Genomic DNA, 15,225 nt, shown 5'->3' on the forward strand with positions numbered 1-15,225 from the left:
TTTGTAACTAAGCTGGAGATAGGTGGCTTGGGTAGGTGGACTGCAAGGTGGGAAGAAAATTATCTGGACTGCTATGCTCAGACTGTTGAAGCAAAGCCCAGCTGATGGCCTGTGATGTTCCTCAGGTGTTGAAACCGTGGCTGATACTGTTTGATGTTTTTTAAATGACCTGCAGAATAGGAAGGAGTGTGCCTTCAGCATGTTCATGGATGAGACCGTTAGGGAGAGCAGTTACTGAATTGAAGTGAGGGCTTCTTTTCAGAAAGACTTTGGCAGTCTGAAAAAACAAGGAAATAGTTAGATACAAATTCATTCTTCCCAAGCAACTGCAATAAGATATTCCTTTTTGTTGGGAGAATGACATTCAAATAATCCATTTCACAGAGCCAGATTAGAGCCAACATAAAGGTAATTTAGGAAAATACAAATAAGTATGTATTCAGTAGTTTAGTACTATACTACATCCTAAGGAGCTGGGCTAATCTGTGCAACAAAAGGGTTATATAAAAACTGCAGGTTTTTTGGATGTAATGCCGTATGATGACTAGCAATTAAGATAACTTATGAAAGTGTCTCACTCTGTCCGTGCTCCCTAAAATAAGTCTGTATTTTTGAGTGTTGTCTTCATCTACTTGGTTTGGGGAAGGACATCTTTTTAATTTGAACCATAATGTCTATGTAGCTCTATCTGTGTGGGGAAAATGGGTTTCAAGTATTTTATTAGGAATCCACTTGAAGTAATGTGCAGAATGCTATAAAACAGGTGAAAGTATATTTATTCTGGTGATTTTTCCCCAGCTGAAAACATAAACATTTTCCTTATAGTTATTTCTTACATAAATGCATGTAAACCAAAATATAAACCAGTCTGGTAATATTCAAAATCAAACAGTGCAAGGAATTTGTATTTAGGATACTGGTATTAGAAACATAACTATCATTACTTTCCTTCTTGAAGCTTTTTATTTTTATAATTTTTTTTTGTATTTTTATTTGTATTTTTTATAGTTTAATGTTAATAGTTCAGTCTTTGTAAAAATGAAAAGTGTCAACCTTAACTTTTAAACATGTAAGACAATTAATAAGCAGAATAAAGTGTCTGTGTTACATATAAACTTGCAGATTCCCAGTGATTTGATTGACAAGCACTGTGTGAAGTTCCTGGCAACCATTGCTTTTGCATACTTTTGTATTTTTGTTGTTGGCTTCTAACTGGCAGGCACAGATGGCCATAGATTGTGATTTTTGTGTGTTTCTGAATTAGGGTATTTATATGGTATTTTAAATTTCATTGTATAAATATCATGTGTTATCTACTCTATATGGATTTTTATATTGTGCTAAGTTGGAGTGTGGGATTTTTGGAGCCAACTATTTTTTAGTTAATAAGATATTCTGTGCCCAGCTAATAATTAGAACATTTGTTCTCAAGTAACTTCTCATTAAGCAATCAATGTTATTTTGTGGCGTTTAATGGAACTTCGCAAAAAAAAAGAATCTTTTTAAAGTTTTTCTTGAAAAAGAATTCATCAGATTTGACACTATCAAGCCTTTATCTTGGTGATAATGAAGAATATTCTACCACAACGTCAGAATTGGTTGTTTCATTGATATTAAAGTCTTAAGGTCATAAAGTATTTAGGACTGCTCTAACCTAGAGTTTAAAATGCTTTTAGAGAAACCCTGTGAACTTCTCTTTGAAGGATCAGGCTTGTTCTGCCCAATCCATGAAGTTCAGTGTCCTGTATAACTTTTTTCTCCCTCAGATTCTTCATAAAAATGAGGAGTAAACTCTGTGTTTTAGGATGTGATAAATTGCAATTGGACATGGTTAATAAGAAGAAAAATTATATTTGAGGAGAAAAATTACTAAATATTAGATATGAAAATAATTTTTTATTTTACCGGAACAAAACTTTGCTCTTTCGATCCATTATTACTGAAACTTAGATTGAAGTTTAGCATTAATTTGGGCTCAAGGAAAAGATAGATTTACTTTTTCAGTGCCCCATAGTTTCAGGAATGTTTTCATACAGTTTTGAAGAAGGGCAGCATGTGAAGAAAATTAAGGAACAAGGCAGAGATTTATTAACTGTTTGACTGCTTGTAGCATTTGAGGACATAGTTTCATTGCTTTTTAGACTATACCTATCCTGAAAGACATTTCTTTTAACTTGAACCTTTTTTAAGACCTAAATATAGTGGAATGAACATGCTTAATGCTTAACTGTGTTACTGCATTGCAGTTGTTTTCTTAAAATAAATTGTTATCCTGTAAGAACTCTGAGGGATTAATTAAAGGCGTCTCCAGCTGTTGATTCAACTATATTTAGTTACATAGCTGATACCACTATATGCTTGTTAAAGAACAGGTGTTAAAACAGTTGCTTTAAGAAGAAATAGAGTGAAGTTACTACATAAGCAATGCTCAGATTGTTAGTAAGTTTATTTTTGTGACACAGAAGGGAGCATGCTTACTGACACGTGTCTGATGACTCTCTTGTTTTCCAAAAATTAAAGTTCTGAACAGATTAATGTGTTAATGCCTATATTTAACCACTAAGTTGCTACTATGCTGTGAAACATGTTTGTTGGTGTTTTTTTTGAAGCCCAGCTAAAGCTTGTTATCTGTAAAAGTCCGTTACTTCTATCTGTATTTCTCTTTCTTGTTGTGTGGGGCATATTCATATATGTGGTTTGTTTAAGTAATTCATTGGGAACAGTTCATGAAGTATGGTTCTGCAGGTAGGAATGACAAAAATTGATCCTTGTTACTCACTTGACAGCAATGGGTCTGTAGAAATCAACTGCAGTAAATGTAAAGCCTAACACTACAATTTTGTTGAATCGAATACAGTATTGAAAGAAAAAGCACATGTAAAACTGGAAGCTACTACACAGTTTAATACTTAAGTAGCCTGGGGACCATCTCTTTTTGGTCTTCTGTTCAGGAGGGCAGTATCTGACTTTTACTTTCAGAAGATAGCTTGTTTCACAAGGCTCATTTCATCAGGAATTGAGTGGGAGAAAAGTACTTAAAATCTTAACCACAGTTGTAATTTTACAACCTTACAAAAAATGTCAATGCAGAAGCTTGTGAAAGAGTTCATCTTTATGAAATATTGTACTAATTATGGCTTCTGTCTAATGATTGTTCTGCCAAGTGTATTTTGTTGGTATTACTTTAATCTGTCCCAGAGACTTTGAGGTCTGGGAGTGATAACTTTTGCAAGTCTCAGGCCTTTTTGTTTGTTTCTTTGTGTGTTTGCTTTTGTTTTGCCTTTATCTTCATGTGATCCGATTTATTGAGCACAAGCTTTGTCTTGGTTGTTCTGTATACCTTTGAGCAGTGGAGATTCATGGCAGTTTACTTTCCATTTGGTTGGTGTCGCATGTAGCACGTGTACACTATCTCATTTAGTCTACTACGTGCCACCAGTGGCTTAGTTTTATTAGTTATTCTTAAGTTCTAGCACAATATTTGGCAGCTTTTCATTAAGGTGAAGGGGGATCATGTTGTTACACATCGAGACCATGATAGGTAAGGTTGTGTCTCCTTTTGGCACTCAAAAATTTTATTTATTATTCTGTCTGTCATAGCCTCCACCAGTTATTGTTCAGCTGTTAAGTGTTGCTAAGATATGATCATTTGATATCTTGACTTAAATCACCAGAGATCAAATTGCCTGTTCGCTTCCTGAAGTCTGTCTTTTGTTTGTGTCAGCAAAACATATCACATCCGGTGTTTTCATTTGGTAGGAAAGTGATAGTAAAATCACAGTGTAGACTCTCACACTTTAAAAAGAACCTACTGTTTCACTTTATAGAACCTCATCTACATTTACATCCTGCTTAGGGTCCTGCACTTCACTGAGCTTACTGTCCTTGCATGGATGTCAGAGCTGAAGTTATCTACTGCTGTATGTGGATACCAAAACACCCCAGAAAAGTGCCTGAAGATAAATATTGACACATTTGTTTCTAAAGGACTGTGAGATAACACGTTCATACAGTCCAATGAACAGTGCTGTAACTGTGTGGAAAGCAGCTAATGCTTTCAGAGTATCTAAATCTAATATTAAGATTCATTTTCAAGAATGAATTAGTATACAAACCCGTCTTCTGGGCAAATTTTCAAAACACTTTCATGAGATTTGAGGAACGGCATGACAAAGCAGCAAAGTTTTCCATTTCAGAGAATTGGTGGAGAACATCATATGACTCCTTAAAAACTAGCAGTTTAGCAAAGTAAGTAGTAAAACTTTTTTTCCTCATTCTTCTAGAAGATTAAAATATAACTGAAACATTTGTATCTCCTTTATTAAAATTCATTTGACAGAATTTTAGCTCCGACCTGGAATTTATTGGCTGTAGAAGTTGGGTTATTTTAGAAAGGCTAAGAGAGTAGAGGGAGAAACATTTTTCTTAAACATATTCGAGAATCCATTTGTTAGCATTGTGATACATCCTTCTCCTTCCGTAACTTCCTACCAAAAATTTATTCAAAAGATTTTAGGACATTTAAGGCTGACTTTGTGCCATGGAGTTTTTTCAGCCTAGCTAAAGAACGTTTCGGGATCCAGTTTTTAATTGGTGTTAATAAACCTAGTGGAATAGGAGTGTGTTTCTGTCAGTGCATAACTCTTTTTGCCTTCCCCTTCTTACCCAGCCTTTGAAACTCTGGGCAAAGGCAAAGGATAGATGGTGTCTTTTGATACAACCAGTGACCTTCATCACTTAATGGAGAGTAAAGAAGGCTCTGTTTTATGTCAGATCCCTTTGCCTTGCTGGCCAAAGACTTCCTAATGTTTCAGGCTTCAAGTACGGATGATCTGTGTTTTTTTAGAGAACAGCATGAAACAAGCTTCTGCTGCCCTCTCATTTTTGTCACTAACAGCTTGGCCCAATCCGTTTATTTCCTCTTCACTTTGGGGACATATGGTACCAATGTGGGTCAGATGTTTTTTTCACCCTCTACATCAGCAGAGGCATTCAATGTGAGAAGAGTAAAGTTAAAAGTAGATAGGAACAATATATAAATCATGTCTGTAGAAGCAGTTTAGTTAAGACACCAGCTGAGCAATTTTTTTTTAGAAGATAGTTTGAGGCATTGCATTTCTTGAAGCAGTCCAGCATTGAAATGTGTTTGGTGTACTTGTGTCAGTCATTGTAACCTGACTTGAGGGAATTTTCATACACTTAACTTCCATTCCTTGTCCAGAAAATAACCCAACTGTAATGAACTTAGCTGCTCCTAGATCTGTTCCTATTTAAACTCTTGGGACAGGGAAGAGCAGACCAGATCAGAACCACACTAATTCTGAGGCTTTCCAGCTCACAGTGCCATCTGGAGGGGTTCATTCAAGTTCAGCACCCTTGGTTATTAGCACTGCCAACAGTACTCTAACTTGATAGAGGCTGCTAAAAGAATTGCCCAAGGTGCTGTTCTTCTCATCCTGTGTTGACCTTTGTGGTACTTCAGCTATAAATGTAAATTGTGGTGGTCCCATTGGTTTTCTTCAGAGTACTGCAAGTACTGTCTCTGAAGCTGAAAGACTCACAAGTTTGTATTTAGGCAGAGACTATAGCACTTCTTTGGAAACTTTCATAGTCTTATTGTCATCTTGTAATACTCTGAGCCACTGAAGTCTCTATAAGGGGAGACATTCTATAGTCTTGCTTTAACTATTTGGGAAAATCTGGCTATGAATGCAACCTAAAAATGAGATCTGAATTACCTTGTTCCTGGGTGATTATTTCTTGTTCATTCAGCCTAATGTTTCCCATTTAGTAAATTCAGCATCTCTTGAATGGAACAAATAAAGGTCCACTTGACTCAACAGATAAGCAGATTGAAACTTGCAAAGAACATTAATTCTTCACTTAGAGATTGGATTTTCAGCTATGTGACATAATAGGTATTTGCAGGTTGCTTGCTTATCTTCTTGAAGTTTTTATCTCAGGATTTGAAAAGAGTTGTGATACTCTCCTATTTATTGATTAGCAGACTAGAATAGAATTGGTAGACTTCACTAGAAAGATGTCTGTTTATCCTCTGTGCTTGAGAATTTTTCATTTGTCTCACTGTGTTATCATTTTCTTAGTATAGGCATCAGGACTCTATAAGAAGCAGGCAGCACTATAAATTTGCCTACATGTGGAGTTAGTGCTTTCACAACACAACCCTCAGTGTTTACACCTTTTGAGAATATGACAAAAAGTGACAAAGTGCTACTTTCTTCTCTAATACAGTTACCAGTTAACTGTTCAGCACCTCTTAGGGGACAGACTGTCAAGCTTTTACAGAACTTGGTGGCCTAACAGCAAATGAGTCTTAAAGAGCCTAGGCGAGATTTACTGCCTAAATCTCAGTGTTGCTGTCTCCCAGACTCTTTTCCTTATCGCTTTTGAGGGCCTCTTATCTGCTGCTGTGAAACATAAAAATGTAACTGTATATTGGGATCACAAAACCAGGTAATGACTGAGAGAGAGATTATGGCAGGTATTTTTTCAGTTATCCAGAGTAAGGTGGGATAGATAAGCTTAAACCACAGCAAATATCCAGCTTCTGAACAATGTCAAAATTTCAAATTCAGGTTGGCCTTTCTGCTTTGTCACTATCAGCTTGCAAAACACCCAGGTCAAGATTTTTTGGGATGTATATGTGCTTAATAAATGATCAAAACAAATCCCACCTCAGGGCCCTGCTTTTTCTTCTTTATGTTTCACTGAAAGCCTTTGTAGGAATTATTGCTTACCTATGGTCAAGGGGAGTAGTGACCTATCATTACTAGAGCAGGTGTTTCTTAAATTAATCCTTCACCTTTTAAGACAAGGTGTCAGTCTGTCTTAGTCTACACATTTGGTTTCACTGTCACTCTCAATAATCTTTCAGAATTTATACTTTATTATCATTCAGTGATGAGTATTAGGAACATTACGACTGGAAAAGCCTGAGCCTTTCTATCACAAGACTGCTTATGATCTTCCATGAGTTTCATGATATATCTGAATGTTATCATGTACTTGCAGCCAGAGTCTGTCTGATTCTGGCACATATAGTTATCACCAGTACAGTACAGTTTGCCACAATGCATGTTGTACTTTCAGATGCAGCTTGCAGCAGACTCTTTAGCATTCGCTCTATATGCAGACTAAATATATCTTTCTGAGACAAATTTGTGGCTTTTGTGTTGGTGGCAAGTCTGAAGCAACACTTGACAAAGAATACTATTTCACTTTTTCCTACCCTCCGTGTGCTCAGTTGCAGATGCTGCAGCTGTGGAGAGTCTGCTAGATTGAAAGTTTAAGATATGTTTTCTGCAGTTAAACACATCTGCATTGAAGCGCTGAAGCCAGGATTTGTTTGTTAGGCTCCCTGAGCTTTTTTCCATTGTATTGTGGGACAGATTCTCAAATAACAAATGGTATTGTTACCAAATCCTTTTTACAAAACATGGAGTCTTTTTAGTCATTCAGTAAGTCATCATCATCATCATGGCCAGTCTTCAGGAACGAAGATTTGGGAAAGGTCATTACCCTTCGAGCCTGCGCAGTGGATTTTTTAGGTGAGACACAGTGTGCGCTGAACTGAGCCCACCCTTTAATCCTGAGGTTCATCTGCCGGGGCCGAGCGAGCTCGGATGGTGGCAGCGAGGTCCTCAGGACGTAGGTTTGTTTAGAGTGACCTTCTCTTAGATGGATGGCCTTACAGGGCTGACGAGCTCCATCTGCCTGGAGGAGTTCCCTGACCGGGAATCGAACCCAGGCCGCGGCGGTGAGAGCGCCTCATCCTAACCACTAGACCACCAGGGGGCCCCCATTCAGTAAGTAGTTAATTGCAAAACTGGTGTACAGGTAGTTGGATTTGTAACGTAGTCATTTACTATGGCAGGCATTGAGAGTCATTTCAGAGCTACACACCACCTCAGTCAGTTCCCAGCTGTTACTGCAGTGTGGGATAATTCCATCCCAGGTGCAGGACTTGATGTTTATTTTTATTAAATCACGTGCAGTTCTTGTTGGCTTCGTCCTCCAGCATGTTGAGGTCTCTCTGTATGATGGTTCTTCCTTCTGGTGTATCTGTCTTTCATGTTTGTTGTGATTCATGAACTTGGTTAAGGTGCATTCAAATTCATCATCCAGATTATCTGTAAAGATACTAAATATTATAGGTCTGTCAATTTTACTTTTAGCCATTAACCACTGCTTTTAGCTAGAGACCAGAAGATTCAGAAGTCCGTGTCTGTTTACATAAGACGAGTGATCTAAAGATGGCCTGGTCCAGCACAGAACATTTTTCACTGGATACCAGACTGTTTGAGAACTTCTGATAAAGAACAAGTCCCCTTCTGTGAGTAGGATACATTCATCTGAAGTTTAAGGAGTATCTGGAACCTCTTTTGAAGTTATAGTAGTTGAGAAATGCATGATGTAGATTAGATCTCCATTCATGCTTTTATTGTACTGTGTAGAAACGAAAAGAATAATGACTTGCCTGTAGCAGCTTCTCTGAGGTTCCTTTTTGTTGTCAATCTGTAAGTTTGCCACTCATCCTTCTTTACTTGTTTTTTAAATGAGAATAAAAATAGAGATTTTGTACTCAAGAGGAACTGTGAGAGGTGAACAGAGGTGAAGCAGGTGAACATGCTCTTTCCATAAGAGGTGCCTATGCAGCACTGAATTTGAGATGTGTGTGTTTTTAGAAAGTAAAGTTTGAATCCAGTAATGTTTGTGTACAGGTACATCAAGTATGACTGTACAGCTATACTTGTACAGGATGTGCTACCTATAAATTTCTTATCTTAACAATTAAAAGTTGTTTTTTTAAACAGTAGCTGCAGCAAACATTGTCTATCTTATTTCATAACATCCTTCTTTGGAGGCACTGAGAAATTTAAATTCTTGTTAACTGTAATACCTTTGAAAATGGTAGCAGTTTCAAAGATCTATTACTTTGTCTGAGAATGTTAAGGAATAATAAGCATTCACAAAGCAGCATCCAGTTTTAAATGGCACTTAGTGTGTTTCTGTTTTAAAAAGTCTTTTAAGCATGTGAAATAAAAATATAGCTATTCATGCTTTATAAATGTAGCTTCTTTGATTTCCATGGATTTTTTCCAGTATTTTTCTTCTGCTGGTATATGGGCAGTGATTAAATGTTGCAACTTCTGTTCAATTTTTTTTTTTTTTAAGTGCTTAAGAGGAGATTGAGTTTTGCATTCTGTTGGAGCCAAATTTTATTTTAACATAGACTTTTACTATAGAAATAGTTCAGTTAGACCATATTTGAAATTAATCGATGGACAGTGTAACCCAACAATCTAGATTGCTGGCAGAAGTGCCAAGGATTAGAATCTGCTGGAAGGTAGCTCAATAAATAAATAATGTTCCTGTTGTAATTATAGCAGTACATGAGCTATCATAAGTGGCATAGTTTACACAACTAATCCCCTCCATTCTGCAAGTTAGTTCCCTTCTGTCTCAAGAGTAGTGCCTAATAGCAGTTGATTCTCTTCTGCTTTTCTGACTCTCTAGTTTGAGGATGTCGGCATTTAAAAATGAAGATAATGTTGGTCTGTAATTTTGGTTCAGTCTGTGATGTGGGACTGGGGCCAGTGTGTTGTTTTGGGATTCATGAATAGAAAGAAGTTGTAATTAGAACCAGATAAACACATATATCCTCTAAATTCCTGAGTTCTTCTATTCAATTGTTATTTTACTCTGGGAAATGCTTTTGAAAAGTATACCCATTACCAATCTGCATGCTGCTCTATTGTAGTCTGGTGACTTTCAGTAAATGTTTTTCTGTTTATAAGAGTCAACATGTCTTATGCAGAGAATTTAGTGCTAACATTCATTTCCCATTTTCCAAACTGATAGAAAGCTGAGCAGCTATTGTAAATGGCACCTCTGGAAATCTGAAAATAAACATGTAATTCTTCCCGCGCAATTTTATTGTAGCTTTTTATGCATTAAAAGGAAAGAAACATAGTTTCATTCTCAGAGTTTAGCTTAAAACTTCAGTCTATTTATTATACTTAAGAATGTAATTGTACACTGGGTTTGATAGAAATATTTCAGACAATAAACATAGACTCCATAATTTAATTTTTTTAAATGCTATGAAGTGGACATGCCTGTTTTCAAGAGGATTGCTTTTTTGCCTAGAAGCAGGACTTGAAAAACCTATGAGCTGGGAATTGCGAGTTGTTAGTTAATTTAGTTGCAAAAGCTGAGGGTCAAGGAGGAAAATTAGTTGTTTTTCACTATTGAAAAACACTGATGGAGTTTTTGACAGGGTTCAGTATTGCTTTCAGGATCCAAGCAAGGTTTTATCAGCAGGATAGGAGAAGCTAGAGACAATGTACTGGCAGATAGGTGAATACTGATAAAAGACGCTCTAGGCTGGTTTTCAGATGTGCTAAAAGCTCTGGTAAAGTTGGATCATGGCTATTCTCCCAATACTTTCCCAGAGAAAGGTGCTCGTTCTCTGTCACTCCTTGGAAGTGTATCAATGCAGAGAGCCTATTCTGAGTTGTCCTTCAGCTTCGATTTTTTTGGATCCTTCCTCCTCCATGGGTACCTCCTGTGTTTACATACTTGCTTACTTTACATGCTCTTGCTTGCAACTTTTGCAACTTTCTGTAACTTGACAGAGACTTGACATTGAATTGTTTCAAAACTGCAGATTCAGAACTGACTGAAGCAGCTTTAAGTTCCCCACAGGCTTAGTTCTGGCATAATCAAGCTGATGTGCCTGGAAGACAGGATTACACATTGTATCAGTGTGTATTTTTTTCATGTTTTGTTCACACTGGAAAATATATTTTTTTCTAGAAATACAAAATATGGAAATACCTTTCTGTTTAATTGAAACTTTTATTTCTAAAAAATTTGTTTTCCTTGGCTCCCATAACTGCTGGCAGACTTTTTCCTGCTTGTCATTGAAACATAGATAGATCCTCAACTCTAGTTCATGAGAAGGAATTTGATATTTGAGACTCCCCTCTTTTGGTGTGAGCATCACAGAATGTATTTAGTCAGCATAGCTTTATGTTATGCCACTTCTCTCATTTCTACTTTTAAAAATCTAATTTAAAATGTGAATTTAAAATTACGTTGCATTAGTAGCGTAACAGTTTTGTGTATGCTTGAACGTGTGGGGTAAAAAGTGCTACGATTTGTGGGTGCATCCATCACTAATAGTGCAGTTGTTTCCAAAGTAGTAGATGCTCATGCAGAGGTTGAGAACCTGTGTAATACAAAAACGTAACATGCTCACTTTCCCGTGCGTTTATCTTTCATGTATGCCCATCTTCGTCGGTGTTTAAACAGAAAAAAAACAACGTCTGCTTATAACTGCCATGGTAGATTTTAATCTGCTAATTCTGAAGAAGTGAAAGTCGACAACTTAATTTTGAAAGGAGAGAAATCTGGCGTGCCCAGATGCCTCAGTTAAAATATGCAAAATACTTGAAGAGGGACAGGGAGTAATTCACTTGTCCTTGAGCTACACATCTAATTTTGTAGACAAATAAAGACTGTAAAGCTGCTTTAAAAAAGCCAACTTAACTTGCCATTACAGAAGGTTTTAATCAAGTTGGGAAAGAGAGTTCTTGACCAGTGGCACTACATGTCATTCATTATTTAAAAATAAAAAGTAAAAAAACCAAAATCTTTTTGTAGTTACACTTGAAGTCGGGTTGTCTGCTTTCTGTCTTTGGGCATTTGAACAAATTCTGCTTGTCTTTTGGATAAACTGAAAATATTTTGTTGAGATAAATTTAGAGTTTTAGGAGAATGTAGAGTGTCCTAAGGAGACAACTGAAACCTTCACCCTTCCCATTTTTGAGAAGCTAAATCTCTGTTTAGTTGGGTTTTGGGGTTTTTTGGTTGGTTGATTGTTTTTGTTTCTTTCTCTTAAACTTTGAAGTAGGAAGAGACTATCCTTTCTTTTCCTGTTCAGAATTTTTGGATTTAATAGATTTTTGATGAAATAATGTAAGATGCCTATTTTAAAAATAGAAAAAAAATCATGAAGTTGAACTAATTAGAGAAGTAGTAGGGAGGAGGTAAGTATTAAATACTTAGGTGAGCATATTTGGCTCAGCAAATCTTCAGGTCCTCCTCCTGTAAACAGAGCAGGAGCCATATGCCAAGCTGTCAGTCGTTAAAAAGGAAGAGGAGGCTGAAGAAACCCACAAAGAAATACAAATAAAGGGACAAAAGCATAAACCAGCCACAAACAGAATGGATCTGTCGATGCATTTATTTAGATTGGGGCTCCTCATCTCTCTTGGGGCCAGATGAGAACCAGAGAGCACTTCAAGTGACAGCTTGCACTGTAACCAAACGGAGACTGGGAAAGGGGATCCGTGTGCCCTGCTTAAGTTGTGTGTTCCTGAAGAAGTTGGATGGAAACCTGGTTTTCTCAACTGGTGAATATCATGAGCAAACATGCTATCTTTTCTATATATTTTTCTTAAAATTGCAGCATATTTAAAAAAAACCATGATATTTGGATATTAGTTGATGTTAAAAGTTTAAAGCTTTAGTGTCTTTATTTGTATGCAGATACATTTATAAAACATATTGTAACAATCTTGGATTCTTCAATTGGAAAGTAATGATTCTTGTTTTCAGATTATATTGATAGAATCTATTCATTTTGAATGTTAATTGGTAAAACCTGACATGTTTGTTTTTCTTATTTAAACAGAAATTCTGTTCTTGTTAAGAAAAAATATTTTAAATGGATTTTCTTGTGTAAACCACTGTAAAGTGATTAAAAGTGATAAGCTCTTCAAAAGGCAATGTCTTACAGTATTTGAATAGCTTACATACTAATTGGTTTTTAAACTGTGTGCCTGGCTCACCTGTGACTTCTTGTTCTTCAGCATGTTTTGCTACAAGGTAGTGTGTCTTGTAATCTGCTCACTGTTTGGTTTTGGACTATTCCCTCATTATGTATTTTGCTATTTTGCTATTTCTTTATGATGTTTTCAATAATTTGATCTGCTTTCTGACTTGTAACTTTTGGAAAAAAACCTTAATATGATACCTGCTGGAAGACAGGTTTGCTTTTGTCTGTCTCTGGAATAAAAATTAAAAAGAATTTCTGTAAATTAATTTTCAGGTTGCTATAAAATTGAAAGACGAGATTAGAGGTTATTTCATTACATTTGTTCTTTATAATGACATTTGTACCTTTACCTCGGAATATTTTGATTTCTAGATATCAATCTGTGGAACAGTAACTTGCTAGTATGAAACTAAGAAGGAATTCATTAATAGATTGTTGGTTTACATTTAAGATATTTAAAGCAAACCATGTAAATGGAAAAATAATCTGTCTCACATATGCAGCATTAACTTCCAACTTGTTTGCAGTAGTGATTAGTTTGAAGCTTTATGTAGAATAGCAGATAAGCCTTTATAGAGGATGTCATTACTAATAAGAGGAAAACTTTCACTTTTAACAAGATTGTGTCTTCTGTTCAGCTTGCCCAGTTTAGGCAGCGGAAGGCGCAAACTGATGGTCAAAATGGATCAAAGAAGCAGAAAAAGAAGAAGAAAACAGCAAACATCAAAGATGAAGAATCAATACAAGATGGGATTGAAACCGATCGATCTCGAGGTGATGAAATCTCCACATGCAGCAGCCGAAGGGGAGCAGCAGCTGCTGACTTTGCTATTATCAGGACTTTGCATAGTGGAGAAATTATCAAACACAGCCAGGCTTACACCATTGAGGTAAGTTTGTTTTGACCTATAAAAAAATCACTTTTGGGGGGGTGTAAAATAATCCATTAATTTTGAGAGTGAGAATAAAGGAATTGGATGAGATTTTGGGCATTATTTCCTTACCTCTTCTGTCTGACCTTAGTATGTTCAGAGCAGTTTGTAGCTGCCTACTGGCAATCAGGTTTTTTATTGTAGTCAGTGTTGTATAGATTATGGAAAATTTGTTGGTACTACTGTACTCCTTAAATGTGCATAAATTAATCTTGTTTTATTAAAAGTTTGCAAATTGCAGTGGATTTTTGATCACTGCACTTATGGCTACAGCAAAATATAAAACTGAACTTCTTTCTTGTATTCATAATTTGAGTCACTTTGGTTAATGAGGCAAAGAAATGAATTTAGAAAACACTACTTAGAACTGAATGACTTGAGAGATTAATAAACAGTTACTCTACTTTTACTACTTAATGAAATATAATCCTGATTGCTAGTGGCTGAAAGTACATGCTCTGGGAAGTCTGTAACGTGCTGTGAGACACTGACAGTCCAGTTCAGTTCTGAGTGGACATGAATTCACACACTGTTCTTCCATATACAAGGGACAAGAGATGCTGATGTTATTTACAGAATAGCTTAGTCCACTTGTGAAAGCGTTGCCTCTAAAATGACGTGGCATTCTGAACAAGCATCTCAATGCAGATTCCCTGTGTTTTCCAGGTGAATGCAGGCTTTTATGAGAGATATGGTACAGATACAGAGATATGGCTCTGCATTTTGACTTGCCCGTCCTGTGCTAGGATAGACCATTCTATCTCCATTATTTAATTTCAAGCAACTGAGGACTAACAGAGAAATTACACTTTTGATTTTTTTTTGCATTTTTATTTAAAAAAAGCTTAACTTGGTGGAGGGGCAGGCAGACTAAATCACACATGGAAATAAAAACTTGTAACTGTTTCATTTATTTTACAGTTTTAAGCCTACAGCATATCTGTACACTAGATATTTTGAACTTTATGGATACATACCTTTAATAAATAGCTTTTATTTCTTAGAAAGGTCATGTTAGGGCTTCAAAACTGTTTATAGTAAGTCAATAAAACTGTCTGTTCAACTCACAGATTTTCCTGGAGGAGGTAATAAATTTTTTAAGAGTATTTAATAACAAAATAACTATTTCAGTAGGTGAAGATGGGATTTTTTTTTGCCTTCTAGGAAAAGAGAAGGCAAATGCAGCAGCTGGTTATCTACAGCTAAAGAGAGAGGACTGCTAGGGCAGAGAAGTGTTTAGAGGGAATCACTAAAAATGTTGTAATAATGTAACAGTCTGCATAAATTCAACAACTGTATGAAATAACTTTCTTAATCAAATATATTTTGAAGTTGCAGATGGACTTTTCTGATGTACTTGCTTTGTTAGGATAAATATATCTACTACAATTGGAGAAACAGAGTAAAGTAGAGAGTCATAAAATAACT

General features: G+C 36.1%; 1 protein-coding gene across 8 annotated transcripts in view; it reads left to right on the forward strand.

The window, feature by feature from the left end:
- The window catches only part of AKAP9 (A-kinase anchoring protein 9), a 113,712-nt gene that overhangs the window by 12,856 nt on the left and 85,631 nt on the right, over nt 1-15,225 (forward strand). For all 8 annotated transcript variants that reach the window (XM_027749133.2, XM_027749136.2, XM_027749134.2 and 5 more), the window contains one exon: nt 13,504-13,755. In XM_027749133.2, coding sequence (XP_027604934.2) covers nt 13,504-13,755 — 252 coding nt within the window. The remainder of the gene's footprint in view (nt 1-13,503; nt 13,756-15,225) is intronic.

This window comes from Pipra filicauda, unplaced genomic scaffold (assembly GCF_003945595.2).
Source record: "Pipra filicauda isolate LSUMZ 115617 unplaced genomic scaffold, ASM394559v2 scaffold105_size2325265_pilon, whole genome shotgun sequence".
Lineage (NCBI taxonomy): Eukaryota > Metazoa > Chordata > Aves > Passeriformes > Pipridae > Pipra > Pipra filicauda.